The sequence below is a fragment of the Lethenteron reissneri genome, chromosome 54 (genome assembly GCF_015708825.2).
Source record: "Lethenteron reissneri isolate LAM-NWPU_2019-01 chromosome 54, ASM1570882v1, whole genome shotgun sequence".
Classification (NCBI taxonomy): Eukaryota; Metazoa; Chordata; class Hyperoartia; order Petromyzontiformes; family Petromyzontidae; genus Lethenteron; species Lethenteron reissneri.
This window is the reverse complement of record NC_083832.1, coordinates 5,042,513-5,066,470: the sequence shown is the minus strand read 5'-3', so window position 1 is coordinate 5,066,470 and position 23,958 is coordinate 5,042,513. Positions and strand designations below refer to the sequence as shown.

The 23,958-nt window shown below is 52.7% G+C and overlaps 1 protein-coding gene across 2 annotated transcripts in view; it reads left to right on the top strand.

The window, feature by feature from the left end:
- Positions 1-22,403, top strand: part of LOC133356573 (endothelial transcription factor GATA-2-like) — an 82,964-nt gene extending 60,561 nt beyond the window's left edge. For both annotated transcript variants that reach the window (XM_061574161.1, XM_061574160.1), the window contains exons 4-6: positions 12,823-12,968; positions 14,799-14,924; positions 16,409-22,403. In XM_061574161.1, coding sequence (XP_061430145.1) covers positions 12,823-12,968; positions 14,799-14,924; positions 16,409-16,714 — 578 coding nt within the window. In that variant the 3' untranslated portion in view covers positions 16,715-22,403. The remainder of the gene's footprint in view (positions 1-12,822; positions 12,969-14,798; positions 14,925-16,408) is intronic.
- Positions 22,404-23,958: the final 1,555 nt, after the last annotated feature.

The window sequence follows — 23,958 nt, the reverse complement described above, 5'->3', positions numbered from 1 at the left end:
TTCTTATTTTATTGCTTCCCTTCTACGTGACTTTACCGAAAGATCCAAGAAGATGGATCCCTGCAGTCACGAAAGCTTTAAATCGAGATCGACCACTGTTCACGTCCCACATTGTACATGCATACATCTTTTGTCAATCCGCTGCTGGATGAAGGCCTCCCAGTCCCATATCGGTCGTAGGGGCAGGGAGTTATTTGACCCATACTTTACCATGCTGGTCAGTGCGGGTTGGTGAATCCATCAAACATGTCCCCTGCACGAACCCTCTGCATATCGAACACGGGGTCAACCCACACACTGCCCTATTGTGGAAACCTGCTTGTGTATCAGTGGCCACCGCTCCACGTGGCTTCCCAGTCTCAACGCTTGCTTAGCTTGCCGCCGTGGTGATTTTGGTCGTGGGGTGACTTCGTGCGACGCGGTGCTCACGAATGCGCGTCCCGTGACACGAACACGCGGGCTCGTTTTCGCAGCGTCACAGCACGCGCACGCACGTGTCACGCGCACGCACGTGTCACGCGCACGCACGTGTCACGCGCACGCACGTGTCACGCGCACGCACGCACGTGTCACGCGCACGCACGTGTCACGCGTGCACGCACGTGTCACGCGCACGCACGTGTCACCACCGTGGGATCGTCTGAGGCTAAATCGCAACCCGTATCTGTCCGTCGATTTAACTGCGGCATAGCTCCAGACTGCGGGTTGGGCCTGCCACGTCCCGGTCTCTTGAGCTTTCCCCAACGCACCACGTGACTGTGACCGCTTACAAACCAGCCATGTGCCTAAGCGAGCGGCGTTGCCAAACTCTGACTGAACATCTTTTCCGGGAGATATTTTTTTTGTTACTCTGAGTATTATTATTATGATAAAATTCGTTTCTTTTAAATATCCCCCATTATTAAAATCTCCCGGGATTGCTTTGAATTGTCACCGGGAGAGGATCGATGGAAAATTCCGGCGGAAACTCGAGGGTCAATCTGGGGAAGGAGGGATGTGGCAATTCACCTAGCGAGCACGCGGGCTTCGAGGGCCATCGGAGCAGCAGCAGAAGTTTGCGACCGAGTGGAGAGGGCACGCGCGCTCGTGCAGCGTCATCAGCAGCGGCAGCAATCGCTGAATGATGCTTCTTGTGTGTTTTTTTTTTTAACGAGAGAGGAATTCTCGCTCGCTGAGACTCCGCTTGGCCCTGACCATGGACAACCCACACGGGGAAAGCTTATCCCGCACAATCCACCTCGCCCTCCTCCTCCTCGTTGTCAAGCGGATCGATCAAACCGTGGACGGGAACCTCTTCACCGCGCGGTAGAGAGTAAATCGACGAACAGGGACGATGTTTCCTCTCTCCACGTATCCATCCGCCTCTGGGCATTCAAAAAAATATATATTTCATACCCAACCCCCATCCGCCAGTGTTTCAAGACTCGCAAAAGTCTGGACCAGTTTCGACGCGCAGAGTGTTAGCGGAGTCAGGCTTGCCTCGAATTAATGCTGGTGAACCGCTCGTCTTGCAGGCAAAGGAACCCTGTCTGAGCTGATGCGGGGACCTCCTCGTTCCATGCGCAGTCGTTGTCGACATCCACAATTAAGAATTGTTAATTGAAAGGGTGGGAGCGGTGTTTGTTTGCAACGCTGTGACTTCCCATCTGGTTGGTGCCTCCACCACGGTGGCTAGGAGATGTTAACTACCTCGCCTGGTGTACAGGAGATCGTGGGTTTGATCCCAACCCTGACGCCTGCTGCTGTATATTTGGAGTTTGCGGTGTCTCTCTCTCATCATCATCACGGTGGCTAGGAGATGTTAACTACCTCGCCTGGTATACAGGAGGTCGTGGGTTCGATCCCAACCCTGACGCCTGCTGCTGTATATTTGGAGTTTGTGGTGTGTGTCTCTCTCTCTCTTCCTGTGCTCGCGTGGATGTCTTTTTTTTCCCCGCGTTCTTTTCGGTTTTCCCTCCACGTTTAGAATCGACGCGCGTTCACAGCATGTGGCTGCAATAAATGTCAACGTGACGACAAGCCACTTCGTTGAGCTATCATTTGTGACAGCCAGGCCGCGTCTGTTAAAGAAATATGTAGCTCAGTGGGGTCTTACCTGGTAAAATTAAATTTTAAAAATATTTTTGTTTTAGCTTCTCCTCTGATGCCCTCTCTATAGCCCGGAACTCCGCCCCCCCCCCCCACCTCCTTCGAGCTGTCCGTGCTGTCGGCTTCCCTGCCTCTGTTCAGATCCAGGCTCAAGACCTTCCTCTGCTGCTACCCTGCCTATGTATGACTGCCTCGCTCGCTCGCTCTCTCACGCTCTCTCTCTCTCTCGCTTTGTCTTCATGCCAATGAACATTGCCACTGTTTCTGCCCATCGTCTTGAGATGTGTCCGCATTTAGACGCTGCAACGAAGCAGCACTGAGCGCAGCTCGTCACGTAGAGGCCCAACGGGGAGTCACTTAAAGATCCACAGGCTCACACTGAGACCGATATACCCATAGGTTAACACAGAAACCCGTAGACCCCCATAGACACCTATAGCACTACATGGTGACCCAAAGACTCACGCTGAGACCTATAGACTGGCATAGACACCCCTAGACTCACGTGTGGACACACAGACTCACATGTCGAACCATAGACCCGCATAGACACCTCTAGACTCACATGTGGACACACAGACTCACATGTCGAACCATAGACCCGCATAGACACCTCTAGACTCACATGTGGACACACAGACTCACATGTCGAACCATAGACCCGCATAGACACCTCGTGACTCACATGTGGACACACAGACTCACATGTCGAACCATAGACCCGCATAGACACCTCTAGACTCACATGTGGACACACAGACTCACATGTCGAACCATAGACCCGCATAGACACCTCGTGACTCACATGTGGACACACAGACTCACATGTCGAACCATAGACCCGCATAGACACCTCTAGACTCACATGTGGACACACAGACTCACATGTCGAACCATAGACCCGCATAGACACCTCGTGACTCACATGTGGACACACAGACTCACATGTCGAACCATAGACCCGCATAGACACCTCGTGACTCACATGTGGACACACAGACTCACATGTCGAACCATAGACCCGCATAGACACCTCGTGACTCACATGTGGACACACAGACTCACATGTCGAACCATAGACCCGCATAGACACCTCGTGACTCACGTGTGGACCCATAGACTCACAAATAGACCGATGGACCCACGTAGACACATGTGGACGCACATGTCGACCAATAGACTCACACGGGGAGAACACTTTGGCTGCCTCCATGTGCAAAGCAAACACTGCCCCCCCTCCCCAATCCCCCCACTGTTTGTGTGCAGCGTCTCAAGCGAGATGCGGTCGCGTGCAGGAGACACTGCATGAAGAGGGCAGAAGCAGCATTGTTGTTGTCTTATTATAACCATCACCATCATCATCATTAATCAATCGTCATTATCATCACTGCATATCCTGACGGCCAGCTTTTGCAAAGCAGGTGAAGGCATCCCCAGTGAGATGAGCGAAGGCATGACCAGCCAAGAGTTCTACTCCACGTGGCGTCCGGCACCATACGGAGGCACGGCTAATAGCACTAACGAGACATGCCTTTGTGTGTGTGTGCACGTGTGTACGTGTGCACGTGTGTACGTGTGTACGTGTGTGTGCGTGTGCGCGTGTGTGTGTGCACGTGTGTGTGCACGTGTACGTGTGTGTATGTGTGCACGTGTGTGTGTGTGCTCGCTAACAGCACTTGCCCCAACAGTCTGTTAAGGCTATACTGGGGATCTTTGTCTTTGTGTGTGTGTACGAGTGTGTGTGTGCGTGCGTCTGTGTGTGTTGGGGGGGAGCGGTGGTGTAGCGGTTAGCGCGCTGCGCTACGAACCCGGCGACCCGGGTTTGATTCCCGCTCACGGCCAACGCCAGTGACGATAATCTGAACCGGTCCTGGGCCTCATCTAGGTCGACTCAGCCTCAAATGAGCCTCAAATGAGTACCTCGTCCTGGCCACACCACCCCCTCGTGTGCCGTGCCGGCCTTCATAGGTGCTCGCAAACAGCACTTGCCCCAACAGTTTGTTAAGACTACACGGGGGGTCTTTATGCTATGTGTGGTGTGTGTGGTGTGTCTTTATGTACGTGCATGTGTACGTGCATGTGTACGTGCATGTGTACGTCCATGTGTACGTGCATGTGTGCTATGCGGGGGATCTTTGTGTATGTATGTATGTCTGTATGTTTGCCTGTATGTATGTATGTTTGCCTGTATGTATATGTGTCTGACTGTATGTCTGTATGTATGTATGGCTGTATGTCTGTATGTATGTTTGTCGGCCTGTATGTCTGTATGTGTGTATGTATGTGTGTATGTATGTGTGTCTGTATGTTTGTCTGTCTGTGTGTCTGTGTGTACGTATGTCTGTATGTGTGTCTGTATGTTTTTCTGTCTGTATGTATGTTTGTATGTGTGTCTGTATGTCTGTGTGTATGTATGTATGTCGGCCTGTATGTCTGAATATGTGTCTGTATGTTTGTCTGTCAGTGTGTCTGTATGTTTGTATGTTTGTCTGTATGTCTGTCTATATGTGTGTCTATATGTGTGTCCGTATATCTGTCTGTCTGTCTGTATGTTTGTCTGTGTGTCTGTCTGTGTGTCTGTGTGTCTGTATGTGATTCTGTCTGTATGTGTGTCTATGTGTATGTATGTATGTCTGTATGTGTGTCTGTATGTGTGTCTATGTGTATGTATGTGAGTCTGTATGTCTGTATGTTTCTCTGTCTGTCTGTGTCCACCCCTCCTCCTCGATGCGCCTGCCGCGCCATTCCTTGATCTGCTACCACGCTCACTAACAGCACTTGACCGCAACAACCCGCGCCCCATCGGCTATACGGGGGAGCTTTGCCTTTGTCTGTGCACGGCGTGCGCGTGCGTGCTGCCGTGTGCCCACGTGCGTCTGCGAGCCTGACCACACTTTACCTGCAGTGAACTTTCAATGAACCCCATCATTCCCACAAGGGGGGAAGGGGGAAGGGGGAAGGGGGGTGGGTCACGAGTTGAGGGGGGGGGGTCGAGATGAGGACGAGGAGGGCCCAAGACACAGCGGCTCCTGGTGGCCTTTAGTGTGGCCCCAGACGTGCCCCCCCCAATCGCCCCCCCCCCCCGTGGCCTTTAGTGTGGCCCCAGACGTGCCCCCCCCAATCGCCCCCCCCCCCCGTGGCCTTTAGTGTGGCCCCAAACGTGCCCCCCCAATCGCCCCCCCCCCCGTGGCCTTTAGTGTGGCCCCAAACGTGCCCCCCCCAATCGCCCCCCCCCCGTGGCCTTTAGTGTGGCCCCAAACGTGCCCCCCGCCAATCGCCCCCCCCCCCCCCGTGGCCTTTAGTGTGGCCCCAAACGTGCCCCCCCCTATCGCCCCCCCCCCGTGGCCTTTAGTGTGGCCCCAAACGTGCCCCCCCCCAATCGCCCCCCCCCCCCCGTGGCCTTTAGTGTGGCCCCAGACGTGCCCCCCCCCCCAATCGCCCCCCCCCGTGGCCTTTAGTGTGGCCCCAAACGTGCCCCCCGCCAATCGCCCCCCCCCCCGTGGCCTTTAGTGTGGCCCCAAACGTGCCCCCCCCCAATCGCCCCCCCCCCGTGGCCTTTAGTGTGGCCCCAAACGTGCCCCCCCCCAATCGCCCCCCCCCCGTGGCCTTTAGTGTGGCCCCAAACGTGCCCCCCCCAATCGCCCCCCCCCCCGTGGCCTTTAGTGTGGCCCCAGACGTGCCCCCCCCCCCCAAATCCACGAGAATTCGAATAAATAAGTGAATTAACACGTGCACGTTAATTTACTTTAATAAAAAAAATGTGTGTCCATGACCGCGCCTCATCTGAAACGTGTCCGCTGTCTTCGTCTTTGTTGTCTGCGTCACCTCTCTGCCTCGACACTTCGCGCGATGGCCTCAAAGTGCACCTAGCCTGGCACGAGCGCTGGGGCGAGGTCACCGACGCTTCGTGGTGGACTGCGGTTGTTGTTGTGTGTGTGCGTGGGGAGTGGTGAGCGGTGGTGGAGCGGTTAGCGCGCTGTGCTGCGAACCCTCACTAGGTACTCATTGGGGGCCGTCCATAAATGACGTCACGCACCTAGGGGGGGGGTCAGATTTGTGTAACGAGGGGGGGGGGTTGAGAAATGTGACGTCACATAAAAATTCGCAACTTTAAATAAATATAGAATTGTTATAACAACATTAATTGTTATAACAACACCCCTACAACATCAGAGTGCAGCGCCACATTAAATACGCGCTACAATGACAATAGTTTAAAGCGATTTGAAGAATGTTTTAGTTTCAAAATGGAAATATGGTTTTGGTGGGGGGGGGGCAGAGCTTTGTGACGTCATATTTGAGGGGGGGGGTCTGACTTTTTGTGACGCCGTGTGACGAGGGGGGGGGGGGGGTCAAAAATCGTCTAAAATCTCGTGACGTCATTTATGGACGGCCCTTTCGACACGCGCGCACACCTGGAGGGCGGGTTTAGCTACGGCGGTGTTCAGGCAAGGGTCGAGACGAACCCAGCTCGTCACCCACCACCCCATCGCCGGAATACAAAGGGATCGAGAGAGGCGATTTAAAAACTTAGTTTTTATTTGACCCAGTTAACGCCCCCCCCCCCCACCCCCACTGAGCTATTCAGATATTTTTTTATCAGAAGCGACCTGGCTTTGGCAAATTATAGCTCAACCAAGTGTGGCTTATCATCAGCGTCATCACGTGGACATTTATAGCAGCCAAAACACTCTAAAACGCGTGCCATTCATGCTAAATGTGGAGGGGGAAACTGGAGGACCCGTAGAAGAATCACGGGGAGAGAGAGATACACGCAAACTCCAAATAAACAGCAGGCGTCAGGGTCGGGATCAAAGCCATGAACCTCCTGTACACCAGGCGAGATAGTTAACATCTCCTAGCCACCGTGATGATTATGAGAGAGAGACACGCAAACTCCAAATATACAGCAGCAGGCGTCAGGGTCGGGATCAAAGCCATGGACCTCCTGTGCACCAGGCGAGGTAGTTAACATCTCCTAGCCACCGCGGCGCCCATTGGCGGGGAGTGGTGGCGCAGTGGTTAGCGCACTGCATTGGGAAAGCTTTGTTTGTTATTCAAGTCGAGAGTAAGTTCCCGCTCGATTGAGGCCGTGGTGTTCATCTCTCTCTATCTCTCTTTATACAGTCCCGCAGAGCCAGTGGTGGAAATGTGACATTGCTATGCCAGGGACCGAGTCTAACCATCGTAGAGCCACAGTTGCTAGTCCCGTAGAGTGGTTCTCGTCTTTAATGACCAGGGAGAGATGATGAGTCGAACCAACCCCTCCCCCCACCCTCTCTTCACCCCAACCCTAAATTTGAAGTTGCAACCTTCCATCTTGTAATAGGTGAGAGTACCCTCACTTCACCCCACCTTCACATCGACTAACTGTGGTGGCCAGGACCGGGGTGGCGGGGTTGGGTGGGGCGGGGTGGTGTGGGGTGGGGTGGGGTGGTGGGGGGTGGGGTGGGGTGGGGCGGGGCGGGGTTGGGTGGGGTGGTGTGGGGTGGGGTGGGGCGGGGTGGTGTGGGGTGGGTGGGGTGGGGTGGGGCGGGGTGGAGTGGTGAGGGGTAGTGTGGGGCGGGGTGGGGTGGGGTGGGGCGGGGTGGAGTGGTGAGGGGTAGTGTGGGGCGGGGTGGGGTGGGGTGGGGCGGGGCGGGGTGGGGTGGTGTGGGGTGGTGTGGGGTGGGGTGGGGTGGGGCGGGGTGGAGTGGTGAGGGGTAGTGTGGGGTGGGGTGGGGCAGGGTGGGGTGGGGTGGGGCGGGGTTGGGTGGTGTGGGGTGGGGTGGGGTGGGATGGGGCGGGGTTGGGTCGTGTGGGGTGGGGTGGGGCAGAGTGGTGTGGGGCGAAGTGGGGTGGTGTGGGGTGGTGGGGGGTGGGGCAGGGTGGTGTGAGGTGAGGCGGGGTGGGGCAGGGTGGGGTGGGGTGGTGTGGGGTGGGGCAGGGTGGTGTGGGGCGAGGTGGGGTGGGGCGGAGTAGAGTGGGGTGGGGTGGGGTGAGGTTGTGTGGGGTGGTGTGGGGTGGGGCAGGGTGGTGTGGGGTGGGGTGGTGTTCTCCATTGCTTCAACTGCCGCGCCGGGAGGTCAGATCTCCGGCAAACCTCTGGCGTGCTGCAAGTCCCATAGTGCACGACCCATGGCAGCACTCGCGTTTCAACTGAGTGCGCACACGTTGCCGTGTGGATACATGTTGCCGTGTGGACACATGTTGCCGTACAGCTTCCAAGACGCCTGGCCAAGCGTGGGAAGAGTAGGCCAAGCTACCCCTTTAAGAAGAAGCCGTTTTAGAGAGCCCCCCCCCCCCCCCCCTCTAAGCCAGGGGTTGGCAACCAAAATACTGTAAAAAGAAGAGACATTTTTGGTAAAATTCAGTAAATAAAAAACCTCAATATTTAACGAGTCGGAACAATGCACTGCGTGGTGAATGCGAGACGGTGGTCCATACTAAATAACCGTGAACCCTTGAAGAGCCGCATGCGGCTCGGAAGCCGTAGGTTTGCCGACCCCTGCTCGAAGCACACAGAGAGAGCGAGAGAGACACAGACCCGTGCAGGCACTTTCACGGGCTGCGCCTTCGCTTATCGATGTGTGCCGTAGATTGGCAGTCCGGGCGTGTTTTTGTGAGTTCTGCACAAACCCAGATGCGACGCCGCTTACTGCCCGAGGTCGGAGAATCGGGGGGTAGGGGAGCGGGGGGGAGGGTTCCAGTCCTGCTTTTCACGTCATAAAAATCAACCCAATAACATTATGAGCTCGTAAAGAGCGACAATGCGATCAGCGGCACGACGTCCAGCAGCCGTTTGACGGCAGACGACAGAAACAAGGCACCGTTAACCAACGCGTGGCCTTCTTCGGCAGACTGGTGAGGCCAGTGCTGCTTGTTGCTGAACGCTTGGCGTTGTTTGGGGTTCATCTTCTTCTTGGTTCTTTCGGTAAAGTCATCACGTAGAAGGGAAATAATAAAATTATAAAAATAAAACATAATAAAATACAATTCTCACGACGTTTCGGCCACAACGCAAGCAGCCGTCATCAGGTGAAGAACAGGTCTGTCGGGAAGACCTCTCTGGGCCTGTGCTTAGCAAGACGGGACCCCACCGTAGAGGCTTCAACGGGACCAGCCCCCGTCATGGGAATGTGGAATTTCCGCCACTGGTCTCTGCAGGGCTGTAAACGGGAGATGTGCGCGCCGACGCTGCTGATTTGAGTGGCGGGCGACGACTTTGACTCCCAGACAAGAGTTTACGCGTCTCTTGAAATGAGCGAAGTTATTTATTGTTTTATTATAACAGCATGGTGAGGACGGACGGTGATGGGAGGAGGGAATTTTCAAAGTTGGAGCAGGGCGAGGGAAGAAGCAGAGAAGTGTTGTGGGTGGGTGCGTGATTGGGAGAGTGGGTAGGTGAGTGGGTGAGTGGGTGGGTGAGTGGGTGAGTAGGTAGGTGAGTGAGTGGGTGAGTGGGTGGGTGATTGGGTGATTGGGTGAGTGGGTGGGTGAGTGGGTGAGTAGGTGAGTGGGTGAGTGGGTGAGTGGGTGAATGAGTGGGTGTGTGAGTTGGTGGGTGAGTTGGTGGGTGAGTTGGTGGGTGAGTGAGTGGGTGGGTAAGTGGGTGGGTGGGTGAGTGGGTGAGTTGGTGGGTGCGTGAATGAGGGAGTGAATGAGTGGGTGGGTGAGTGGATGGGTGGGTGGGTAAGTGGGTTGGTGAGTGGGTGGGTGAGTGGGTGAGTGAGTGGGTAAGTGGGTGGGTGGGTGAGTGGGTGAGTTGGTGGGTGCGTGAATGAGAGTGATAAGGCAGAGACTGGTGGTGAGATGTTAACTACCTCGCCTGGTATACAGGAGGTCGTGAGTTCAATTCCCACCCTGACTCCTGCTGCTGTATATTTGGAGTTCACGTCTCTCTCTCTCTCCCCATGGCCACGTGGATTTTTCTCCGGGTCCTCCGGATTTTCCCTCCACATGTAGAAACACGCCTTTGGGGTATTTGGCTGCTATACATTTCCACGTGATAAGCCACTTCGTCGAGTTATCATTTGTGGCCAGGTTGCTTCTGAAAAAGAGCTACATCGCTCAGAGGGCCGTACCTGTTAGAATAAAAAAATAGTTTTTAGTTTAATAGTTTTAATATATATTTCAAAATGACGTCATTTCAATTTCCGAAGCCATATTACCTCTAATATCCACTACGGTGCCCCTTCTCGACTGACATTGTTCATTACAGCGCAGCTACCACAAGGAACTTGCTATCGAACACCGCTGCGATCGAGACATTGCACGCTTTGAGAAAATCACTGCGCAGCATATTCTTAGTTTTTTTCGGTAAAGTCACGTAGGTAAAACATTAAAATTAATAAAAGTAAAATAAAATAAAAATAAAAATAATTTATTTGATACAGCTGTCGTGGCTGTGACGGTTCCACCTGAAGACGGAAGCTTGTGTTGCCTCCGAAACGTCGTGATTTTTATTTTTATTTTACTTTTATTAATTGTAATGTTTTACCTACGTGACTTTACCGAAAACAAACCTAAGAATATGAATCCTTGCAGTCACGAAAGCTTCAAATCTAAAATCACTGCTAGCAGTTGCGGGTACCAAGACTGCCACTCGTGGGTCTACGTCTCAATATGGGGGAATAATAATGAGACGCATCTCAGCCCGCATCTCATACGCAAAGCTCGCATGAACTCTTGACGCTTAACCTGCCAATCATTCCTCGGAACTCTCCTCCTCCCCTCCCCTCCCCCTACTCCCTGCATCCTTACACCACCCACCGCCTCTCTAACATACCCCCCGTCGGCGATCCGCAGACATTTGGCCTCGCATTCCCATTTCAACTTTTTTTTTGCGTGTTCCTTTTGTGCAACAAAAAAAAAATAGAACCTTCGACTCGACGACCGCGTCTCACCTGTCAATAGTAGCGCACCGCCCTATTGTGTTACAGCTCCGCACAGCGTGCCCCTTTGTGCTGCCCTAAACGGCTACAGGTGGGTGGGGACGTGAAAGGGCTTCCTTCTCAAGCCAGTCGCACTAATGCATCGCGGGGTAAACCCTTATCTGTTAACAATATTGCCAGCTTTGAAATATATAAATACGCGTATGCACGAGTTCTGAAAGATTTCCTACTCTGCGTTTTTTTTTCTTCGTTGAGTGCAGTTTGAGGTTCGTGGTAATTCAATTTTGACCGGACCCCTCAAACAGTCGAAAGTCACAGACGTGGCAGCATTTGGTTTGTGTTTGGCAAGGGGGTTGGTAGTTGGGGTGAGTGGGTGGGTGGGTGACCCCAGTGAAATGTTCGCGAATGTAATCCTGCAATTGCACGGAAACGCACGGAGGGTAGCCGTGTAAGATTTCCTGGCTCAAAATTGGCAGCTTCCGGGAGGCATTGGTGCGCATCTCCCGTTTACAGGCCTGCCGAGCCAGCGGTAGGCATTCTACATTCATATGGCGGGGCCAAGTTTTATCCCCGTCGAACAACCCCCGTTGTGACTTCCACCACGAAGCGGTGCTTGTTTTATCGACCCCAACCCAAAGGGAGGGATGATTGACCGAGTAAATCGTCACCTCCAAACCGGAATTTGAACTCGCTCACTCGCTCGCTTACTCTACCGAATTGTGGCACACACACAGTGGTTTAGCGAGCTGACCTATGAACCCAGCAACCTCAGTTCGATTCCTGATCAAAGGCTACCATGAACCCCAGAGTATTAGACATACTCCCCCTCCAGCCCCCCCCCCCTCCCCCCTTGTATTTTAAAGCAAACGTTGCGGGCGATGGGGGAGGGGGCGTCTTATCATCCGGCAAGTGTGGAGTGTGCGTGGTCAGAATCGTATAACTTTACTGACACTGGGTACACGGCTGGGAAGGATCACACACTCCGGAGGGTATCAGTGGCGAGTGATATTTGAACGTGGGGCTCCCTCCCTAATCTACATCATCCCGCACCGACCGGCATGGTGAAGTATGGTCAAACAAGCCCACTCCCTCTTTGGTTCTTTCGGTAAAGTCACGTAGAAAGAGAAAATAATAAATTAAATAATACATTAAGCCCACTCCCCATAACTCAACAGGAGCGGTTAGGCATTCGTTAGGACGCGCATCGTCCGTGCACTCCCGTATCGCTCCGCGCGTTGATTCCCAGGGATCGTAGCGCACTTCTTGATTGACCCAGATCGAGCCACGTGAACGAATTCTTATTCTCATAGCCTGGAGCCACCCCCCCGCCCCCCCCCCCCCCCCGTGTCCCGTAGACTCTTTGTGACATGGATGTTTGTGTTGTGCTCGGGGTCATTCTAATAGTCATCTTTGTTGTTCGCTTTTGTGCCGGTGTGTGTGTGTCTCTTTGTCTGTGTGTCGGTGCATCTATATGTGCCAATGTTTGTATGCGCACGTGTGTGTGTGTGTGCCTGTGGCTTCTGTGTACCTATATTTGTGTGCCTGTGTGTGCCTGTGTCTTTGTGTGTGTGTGTGTGCCTTTCTTATGGTGTGTGTCAATGTTTATTATTATATATCTATGTGCTGTGTGTTTGTCTATGTGTGTGTGTGCCTGTGTGTGCCTGTGTCTTTGTCATGGTGTGTGCGTGTCAATGTGTGTTAATATATTTTTACGTGTCTCTGCGTGTGTGCGTCTGTGCGTGTGTGTGTGTGCGTCTGTGCGTGTGTGTGTGTGCGTCTGTGCGTGTGTGTGCGTGTGTGTGTGTGCATGCGTGTGTGCGCGCGTGTGCGTCTGTGCGGGCACCCACTGACGCACCATCAGAGGGCCGCGAGTGCGTCAACTGTGGCGCGACCTCGACGCCGCTGTGGCGCCGGGATGGCACGGGCCACTACCTGTGCAACGCGTGCGGCCTCTACCACAAGATGAACGGCCAGAACCGGCCCCTCATCAAGCCCAAGCGCCGCCTGGTAGCGCCACGCACCCACACGCCGCCACGCACCCACACGCCGCCACGCACCCACACGCCGCCACGCACCCACACGCTGCCACGCACCCACACGCTGCCACGCACCCACACACCGCCACGCACCCACACACCGCCACGCACCCACGCGCCGCCACGCACCCACGCGCCGCCACGCACCCACGCGCTGCCACGCACCCACACACCGCCACGCACCCACACACCGCCACGCACCCACACACCACCACGCACCCACGCGCTGCCACGCACCCACGCGCTGCCACGCACCCACGCGCCGCACCCACCAGCGACTCACCGATGCCGCCCGCATGAACACCGCGCTGCAGCCGCGCAACACTGCCGCGCCGCACCGTGCCATCCCGTGCCACGCCACTCTGCACCAGAGGCGTAGCTAGGGGGGGGGGGCAGGGGGGTACATGTGTCCCCGGGCGCCAAGGTAAAGGGGCGCCAAAACGAGGCTTACAACGTCACATTATAACTTATTGCGGCGGGCGCGGCAGCCTGAAACTACTGCACAAATCTATACCTCAACCTAAAAGTGTATATATCCCGCCACACACAGCCTACATGTCATGTAATTACATTTTGGTATGTGATTAAACGGGGGGGGGGGGGCGCCAATTTTATAGTTCGTCCCCGGGCGCAAAATATCCTAGCTACGCCACTGCTCTGCACCGCACCAGCGACTCAGCGATGCCACCTGCTTCAACCGCACCACAATGCACCCACACTATACAACACCAGACTGTGCCACCCGATGCCACACTGCCACGCCATGCTGCACAACGCCAGCGACTCACAACACCTATGCTACCGGCCCACACCACAACCGTGCTTAAATGCTCCCACGCCACATCATCACACACCGCATCATCCCAGCCACACCGCACTGCCACACCGTACTGCACCTCCAATTAGCACGGTTGGCTCCGTACGGTGCGAAAGAAGTTTAGAAAACACACATACGTACACCACACCAGTGAGTCGCTGTGCGTTACCACGAAATGAAATGGGAAAGCGTGGGTAGCAAATTCCCCGAAATGTTCGTAATTGTGCAATGATGCACACACACGCACAGAATGAGTGGCGATAAAGAGTGATTGGCCAGGGATAGGGGTGTGAGGTGGAGGCTGCCGAGGGTGCGACCCTGCAAGTGCTCGGCTCACGCCCTTGCTAGCGGAAGGGGCTTCCGCTCGAAGTGAGCTCCAGCGAGCACCTCTGGAGGGTATTTTGACGTCGTTAGCATCGTTATGGACGAACACAGTAACAAAATGAACAAGCATACAGTCCCCCTCTTCCTTCACACATCCCTGCCTGCGTGTAAACAGAAATACAAGTGATTCATCTCTATTGGGTTTATCTCAGCGGGCGTTATTGTGCCCCCCCTCCATTATGGGCAAACGGACGAAGCTAAAACCTAAAATCTTTCACCATTAGTCGGAGAGCATTCTTCAGCACTGAGCGGGACATGGTGTGATGAGATGTTAACTCCCTCGCCTGGTACGCAGGAGGTCGTGGGTTCTATCGCTTACCCTGAAGCCTGCTGTATATTTGGAGTTTGCGTGTCTCTCTCCGTGGTCACGTAGATTTTTCTCCGGATCCTCCAGTTGTCCCCTCAACATTTAGAAACATGCGTTTAGAGTTTTTGGCTACTGCTATAATCTTCAACAATCCATTTTGAGCTATCGTTTGTGGCCAGGTCGCTTCTACAAAAGAGCTAAATAGCTCGGCGGGCCTTGCCCAGTAAAATAAAAACAAATATTTGATTAATGAATTGTCTACCTGCCGCTTGCTCCCTCACCTCGGCACGAAGTCCGCGGCGCGGCGGGCAGGGACCTCGTGCGCCAACTGCCAGACGACCATCACGACGCTGTGGAGGCGCAACGCGAGCGGGGACCCCGTGTGCAACGCCTGCGGCCTCTACTACAAACTCCACAATGTGCGTTGCAGGCCCAGACGTGGCATGCACCCCTCACATGCACCATGAACAGCCTACACAGGGCACAGCCTGCACAGAACATGACATAACACAAGGGACGGCCTACACAGGGCACGATCTTATACATGATACAGCCTACACAGGGCACGGTCTTATACATGATACATACATGATACAGCCTACTACAAGGCATGGCCTACATAAGGTATGGCCTTATCAAAGGCACGGCCTAATACAGGGCACAGCCTACACAGGGCACGATCTTATACATGATACAGCCTACTACAAGGCATGGCCTACATAAGGTGGTATGGCCTTATCAAAGGCACGGCCTAATACAGGGCACAGCCTACACAGGGCACAACATAACACAAGGCACTGCTTACACAGGGCACTGTCTTATACATGATACAGCCTACTACAAGGCACAGGCTAAACAGGGAACAGCCTAATAAAGGGTACAGCCTAATACAAGGCATAGCCTACATAGGGTATGGCCTAATGTAAGGTATGGCCTACACAGGGCATGGCCTTATACAAGATACAGCCTACTACAAGACACAGGCTAAACAGGGCACAGCCTACTACAAGGCACAGGCTAAACAGGGCACAGCCTAATACAGGGTACAGCCTAATACAAGGCATGGCCTACACAGGGCACGGCCTATACAGGGGAAAAGCCTAATAAACGACATGGCCTAAAACAGGGCATGGCCTAATCTAAACAAGGGTGTCACAGTGGCGAGATGTTAACTACCTCACCCGGTATTACAGGACGTTGTGGGTTCGATCCCGACCGCGACGCCTGTATATTTGGAGTTTGTATGTCTCTCTCCCCGTGATCGTTGTGGATTTATCTCTGGGTCCTCTGGTTTTTCCCTACACATTTAGAAACGTGCATAGAGGGTATTTGGCCCCTATAAATTTCCACATGATAAGCCACTTCGTTGAGTTTTCACTTGTGGCCAGGTCGCTTCTGGAAAAAAAGCTGTGAAGCTCAGTGAGCCTTGCCTGATAAAATAAAATAAAAGTTGAGTTCCGTTTATATTGGGTGTGTCTGGGCCCCCACAACACCCACAGTGCTTGCACCCCTGCCCCCACGTGATCGCGAAGGTGCTGCATCGACCTCAGTTATAACTATTTTACCAGGTAAGGCCTACTGAGCGAAATAGCTATTTTTCAGAAGCTACCTGGCTACAAATGATAGATCAACAAAGTGCCTTTTCGTGGAGAAATGTTTTGCAGCCAAATACTTTAAACGCACGTTGATTATATATGTGGAGGGAAAAACTGGAGGACCTAAAGAAATCCACGCAACCACGGGGAGAAGATGCAAACTCAAAATAGACAGCAGGCGTCAGGGTCGAGATCGAACCCACAACCTCCTGTATACTATAAAGCCAGGTGCTCACGACCTCTATGATGTCTTTCTCTTCTTCTCCCCCACTACCCTGCCACCACCACGACCACCACCACCACCACAGATAAACCGCCCGCTAACCATGAAGAAGGAGGGCATCCAGACCCGCAACCGCAAGATGACGGGCAAGTCCAAGAAAAACCGCAAGGTGGTGTGCGATGGGCTGGAGAACGACTACGCCAAGAGCTTCCACGACAAGCAGGGCCACTACGGCGCGCCGGCACTTGTCGGACCGCTCGGCACTCTGGGGCACCACCCGCTCAGCCCTTATCCTGCCCACGTGATCCCGGCGCACTCCTCCATGCACCCGCCCGCGAGCCTGTCTTTCGGCTCGGCCCACCATTCCAGCATGGTGCCCGCCATGTGCTAAGGCACCGGGCGAGGGCAACTGCTTCGCTTTCGTTGGGGGTTCGTTCGGGTAATAGCCGTTTTGTTTTTCTTCTTTTTTTTGCTGTCGTTGTCATCGTGTTTTTTTTAGGGTTCGCTAATGCGCCCTTTTTACATTTTATTTTATTCTTTTCACCCCCGCCCACCTTTTCGGAGTGGTAGGGTAAAATTGTAAGCTCAAGTTTCTAAAGATTTAATTGATTACATGTTTCAGAAGGCTGGTAGCGAATGACCATGGGAATGCAGCAGGGGGAGGTATGGAGGGGAGGGGGGTGATGAAATAATGGGATGAGAATGTACATCCCCACTTTGTGGCATCGTTTTTGTAAAGATTGACAATCTTAGTCTCAAAGTAACCGGACCACAGGTCACCTGGCTTGTCAAGTTGTCTCCAACACAGCTTGAGGATTGACCACAATCATTTGCAAGGTGTTCTCGGGCTATCGGTCAAAAACTTAAGGTGTCGACCATACCATATACACACAGCTGCCATCTGCCAGATTGAACCCTAGGATTTGGAGTCTCGTGAAATCTCAATGGACCAGAGTCTCGTGAAGTCTAAACGGAGAGGAGACTCAATACGTTGAAACGGACTGAAGATTCCTGAAATCTTAATGTGCCAGCGTCTCATGAAGTCGACATGGAGTTAGAGGCTCGTGAAGTCTAAATGGACTGGAGCTAACAGACTGTGGACACAGACTTCTCGTGAGATAAAGACCTGGAAGGAGTCCACTCTAAGCTCGCCTGTGCTGGCGTCTTAAAGACAAGAGTGAGTTTGTTCAATCAACGACGGAGAGTTTGGAGCGGACGCGGAAGGCATTAAATGTGGCGACACAACCGGGTCGTGCCGCTCTTGTGTCCAATGGCTGCCCACGCTGCTGTGATTTGCGCATTCAAGTCACTGTAAGTTTGCATTCAGCATTTTCGGGGGGGGGGGGGGGTTTCACGTATGTTTGCTCCGTTAATTTGTGTCACGACCTGCCTGTGGGTCTCCATGTCATCACCAGCGCTCTCCCACTCACAACCTTGCCAGTTGTTCACTCTGGGTTTTGGTTTAAATCGCCATGTCCACCATTATATGTGGAGACGGTTTCAGAGTTATTGTCTGCAGAAAATTCTGGCTGTTTATTGGTTTTTCTCCAGCGCATTGCTTAGCTTCTTTATTATTGTTCCAATAACACTTGCTCAAAAAATTCAACTCGTCACAAGACTATTCATTAGAAGGTCCGCACGAACAAGGGGTTACATCCTGGCGTGGCTTTTGTCACTTAAAAATAATCAAATGGAATATTTTTCTTTTCATATCTACCTCCCAATGGTGGGTTATTCGTTTTAGTCTTTTTCACACGTTTACAAGGGACAAGCACGGCCACTGAAATGCGACCCGCGTTCATCGTGAAACGGTTTGACGTGAAATCTGCTCGAGACGGAGCTCGCTGTGAGTGTGGCCACGCTGCGATGTGGGTGCCCGTGACACACCGCGCGACTGGCAACCAAAGACGAGATGACACACGATGCCAACATGGGCAACCAGTGCCAGGAAACAAAACATCTCTTACGTGACGCACGAGTAAGACGGATACAGAAAGAAATAGAGAGAAAGAGATGGATAGAGATGGCTTGGATGAGAGATGGGTACAGCGCGTAGAGCAATAGAGAGACGGGTAGAGAAGAGAAAGAGATGGGTAGAGCAGAGCAAAAGCAGATAATGCCTTTTTGAAATTCACCCAAGAGGCACTCAGGTCACGTGTCAGGAAACGAGACTTTTGGCGTGTTTAGCTACACAGGGGGTCACCATGCGTGAGTTGACGAGCACATTTCCACGAGGCTGTGCTGGACACCGACTGAAGCCGTGCACTAAATTTGGGGACATTGCCAGTCACCGTCATCGTGATCATGTGTCAGTCATTGTCAGTCATGGTCAATCCACTGCTGGATGAAGGCCTTACCCAAACCTCCGTCAGTCACCTCTCACGGTCACACGATGTCCACCTCTTAAATAGGTGAATATTTATAAATAAAACAAAATTTTAATACAAAGACAAAGATCCCCCATATAGGCAGAACACGCTGTTAGGGCAAGTGCTGTTAGCAAACACCTATTATGGCCGGCACTGCACACAAGGGGGTGGGTGGCCAGCACGACGTCTGCCCGCCTTTGTCTCCCCAGTGGCGATGTTTACACACTGCACCAGGTACTCATTTGAGGCTGAGTCGACCTAGGGGATGCCCAGGACTGCTACAGATATTCATGAGCAATGTTGGCCATGGGCAGGAATCGATCTGCTCTGACCATTCCACGAATTCTCCCCACACATTTTAACAAAGACAAAGATCCCCCGTATAGCCTGAACAGACTGTTGGGGCAAGTGCTGTTTAGGGAGCACCTATTAAGGCCGGAACGGCACACGAAGAAGTGGATGGTCAACACCACGCCCGGCCGCCTTTGTCTCCCTAGTGGCGATGTTTACACACCGCATCAGGTACTAATTTGAGGCTGAGTCGACCTAGGGGGAGGCCCATGACCGTTTCATATAATCGTCACTGGTGTTGGCCGTGAGCGGGAATCGAAACACATGTTAACACAAACGCACACACGTGCTCGTCAAAAGATAAATTTCTCTCACTGGAGTTTATATAGCTGAATACTGCATAGATAAAAATAATTAAATAACCCATCAACCTTTTATTTTATTTATTTTACTTTGATGACTGCAAACCCTCGGGCAGTCGAGGTGACTCGGGTTATATAATGTACATTTAAAATGTCACCATGATACAATGCCTTACTGTCAAGAGGAAAAAATATGTATGAACGACACCAACTAAAAAAATATAAATCCGCCTCCGGTATAGTTCTGTACACTCCAGTCAGCGGGCCACTTAAGCGGAGACATTCCTGAAGCCCCAGCGAGGGCGAGAGGTGGCAGGGCACCACGGTCGCGAAATGTTAACTACCTCGCCTGCTATGCAGGAGGTCGTGTGTTCGATGCCAACTCTGACGCCTGCGTATTTGCATTCTGCGGTGTCTCTCTCTCCCCATGGTCGCGTCGATTTTTCTCCGGGTCCTCCGGTTTTCCCCCTCTCCACCTTTAGAATCAACGACGTGCTTTTAGAGTATTTGGCCGCATTGAACGTCCTCGTGGTGATGATGAGCCCACTTGGTTGAGCTATCATTTGTGGTAGCCAGTGTCGCTTCTCACAAACAGCTATGCAGCTCAGTCGGGCCTTGTACCTGGTTACAACAACAAGAGTTTATATCATGGGACCTCCTTTGCCAGTACCAAAATATACTAATAGGGTTTTTCCCCTTTTTGTGCGCCTTTTGGCGTCATCTGGTCGAACACCATATGAGACTAGGCTCTAAAGAAAGCTGTCTCTGGTGTGGACCAATCAGTTTCAAAGACAATGCATAATCTTTCAGAGTATTGTTTTTGTTTGCATTTGACTGCAAGTATTGTGGTTAATGTAAGCATGATTCCTTGCAAAAGGTGTCAGTTTTGTTGCCAGAAAAAAGGGGAAAACCCCTATTAGTAACAAGAGTTTAGTTTGTTTTAGGTGGGATGCGGAGAATCGGGCCACCCGTTGCTCGCGTATTAAAGTTCACTTCTCCCTCCGGATTATAAGATGCCCGGTTCAGTTGACGCACCTGAAAGTTTAAACAAAAAAGCACCCCACGTGTCAATAATGTGACAGAAAACTGGTCAAACTCTCACGCAAAACAACAAAAGATCGCCCGTATAGCCTTCACAGACTTCTGGGGTAAAGTGTCGTTTCGCTGGTAGCGCTTCGGAAGGCCGGCACGGCACACGAAGGGGGGGAGGGTGCCCATCAACCAGGCCTTCATCTCCTGAGTGGCGATGTTTTTACAAACCGCGTCGGGTACTCAATTGAGGCTGAGTCGACCGAGGGGAAGCCCAGCACTTGTTCAGATAATCCTCACTTGTTGTTGGTGGCCGCGAGCGCACCTTCCGGGCGACGGGTTTACGGGAGAGAGTGAAAGCGCGTCTTATAATTCGGAGAATTTGAGTCAACTTTAAAGTCACGTCCCATACAACAGCAACTCTGAAGGGTCGGGGTAGGGTACGCGAGACTATGAACATCAAACGAACTTGACACCGATGCCTGGTCGCTACGCAGGAATGAGTGACGGTGCGCGATCGTCCCGTCGCTCAACGGAGCACTCCGCTTTGGCGCTCGCCCACCACGCTGCAAGTGGCACTGCCGACTTGACTCTAAGCCTCTATAATTGGCAGTCTGCTCTCCTTCACTCCATCATCATCATCGCCAAATGATCAAATGGGTCACCTCGAGCTGGGTCAGCGTTCGTTGAGTCATCGGTGATCAAAGAATCACTCGAGAGCTCATGGCGAGAAACTCTGTTTGCCCGCAAACTGCTTTGTCCACATCCGAGCGAGCAGTTGCAGCGAGTTAGACTATTAACTGAACTGCACACTAAACTAGTTTGTATTTGAGCAGGTAAGACCCCCGAAGCTATGTAGCTCTTTTTCAGAAGCGACCTGGCGATCACAAATTATATCTCGACGAAGTGGATTGTCATTGTATGGACATTTATAGCAGTAGATGTTGATTCTAAATGTGGTGGGTAGTCCCCGGAGGGTCCTGGAGAAAAATCCACGTGACCGCAGGAAGAGAGAGAGAGACACGCAAACTCCAAATACACAGCAGCGGGCGCTCAGGGTCGGGATCGAACCCACGACCTCCTGTACACCAGGCGAGGTAGTTAACATCTCCTAGCCACCGTGATGATGATGAGAGAGAGACTCAAACTCCAAATATACAGCAGCAGGCATTAGGGTCTGGATCGAACCCACGACCTCCCGTACACCAGGCGAGGTAGTTAACATCTCCTAGCCACCGTGATGATGATGAGAGAGAGACTCAAACTCCAAATATACAGCAGCAGGCATTAGGGTCTGGATCGAACCCACGACCTCCCGTATACCAGGCGAGGTAGTTAACATCTCCTAGCCACCGTGGCGCCCCACGATGCCTATCGCAGCGAGGTGTAGAACTCGTCGCTTCGAGAAACCCGATCCCGGCGTCTGCTTGCGGAGGACGTCCCGGCGCCTTCAGGGAGATTCAGTTGCGCGCGACTCGGTTGCACGCAACCCGAGTTGCACGCAACCCGGTTTGCGCGTCAAATCGATTGCTCAGGTGTGGGGCCGCGGCGGGTCACGTTGGCGTGGCAGTGCGATAAGAGTGTCGCTACGAGATTCATTTAGAGATTGATAACGACTGCGAAGAATTGAGAAAGATACGGCAATGTACTTTAAGCTTGTAATGTGTGTGTGTCACGGTTCGTTTGAAAGTTGCAGGAGATGTTTATATTCGTTTCGGCAACCGTACGAGGTCACGTGTCTGCCCGACTACCGTTGTATCGATTCGGCAGAGCGCCTGGCCACGTTGTTACCGTATTCTCCCGATCACAAGACGCTCCGGAAAGTAAGACGCACCCACGCAAAAAAAAAACGTTTGCCTCGGTGTCGATAAAGTTATCACACATCACACAAGGACAAAGATCCCCCGTGTAACCTGGACAGACTTTTTGGGCAAGTGCTGTTCGCGAGCACCTATGAAAGCCGGCACGGTACACGAAGAGACAGAGTGACCAGCACCACGCCAGAACCTCTTTGTCTCCGATGTTTACACATCGGGCCAAGTACTCATTTAAGGCCGAGTCGACCTAGGGGGAGGCCCAGGACCGGTTCAGATAATCGTCACTGGTATTGGTGGCCCGTGAGCTGGAATCAAACTCGGGTCGCCGGGTTCGCAGCGCAGCGCGCTAACCGCTACATCCACCGCACCCCAACACACGTACACACAGGCCCGGTGCACTTTGAGGCCACGTGAAGTGTCGAAGGCTCGCTGACGGGAGGTCACGGGACAGAGCCTGCAGGTGCCATGGGTCGACTGTCTGAGATGACTGGCAGATATACACACACACACACACGTTGAAGATGATCATTTTATAAGACTGCACGCCCAAACTTGTTTTGCAAATGTGTCTTATAATCCGGGGAAGGCGGTAACTGCGATGAAACTCTCACGTGAAGGCTGGGTGACGGTTACTGCAATTGCCCCACGTGTGCGCGTGTGTGTGTTTATACACCTAGGGAGCGGTGGTGTAGCGGTTAGCGCGCTGCGCTATGAACCCGGCGACCCGAGTTCGATTCCCGCTCACGGCCAACACCAGTGGCGATTATTTGAACCGGTCCTGGGCCTCCCCTAGGTCTACTAAGCCTCAAATGAGTACCTGGTGCGGTGTGTAAACATCACCACTGGGGAGACAAAGGCGGTCGGGCGTGGTGCTGGCCACCCACCACCTCGTGTACCTTCATAGGTGCTCGCTAACAGCACTTGCCCCTACAGTCTGTTAAGGCTATATGGGGGATCTTTGTCTTTGTTTATATACCTAGGTGCTCGCTAACAGCACTTGCCCCAACAGGCTGGTGAGGCTATACGGTGTGGGGGGGATCTTTGTCTTTCTAGAGACGTCTTTACAAAGAGGATCCGTCTGGAACAATCGGAGACATCGCTGCGCCTTTAGAATAATCAGCAAAATCGATGGCGAGCTCTTGCAGACGCGCACGTGACACGTCTTCTATGAATTATGTCGGTGATTGCTGCTGCTGATGATGCTGCTGGGTTGGCAGTGGTGAAGCATGCACAGTTAACAACAGCAATACGACTCGACAGCTTCGCCGATAATATTAAAAAGACTTTGTGTGTATGTGGCCTTGAAAGAGAAAAAATATTTAATGTGTATGACGTATGGAGCAATGGTCCTTTTTCATAGTACATACAATACATATAGTACGTCCTATAAAGAAGACTCATTGTCCGAAACGTCGCATATATTATATATTACCTTTTTCCTGTTAGGACCACACAGTGATAAATTATTGACGAAAGTGTTGATATTTGTTGTTGATTACATGCGTTTGACACAATAACAGGGAAGCATCGAGGCATTAATTTCTCATTAAGTATTAACCGTGGGGGAGTGGAGAGGTGGGGTGGGGTTGGGTTGGCTGCTCATCACCCACACACAAATATCCTCCCTCTCCCCCGGCAGCCCAGCCAATGGGTGGCGTGGCAATATTTTCAGGAGCTCAGCCCTGGACGGACATGAAATCCCAGGTTAGGAATCCACGTTCATTTTCCTTGAAAGTTTTTGTAAAGTTCGGTACGGGAGTTGTCTAT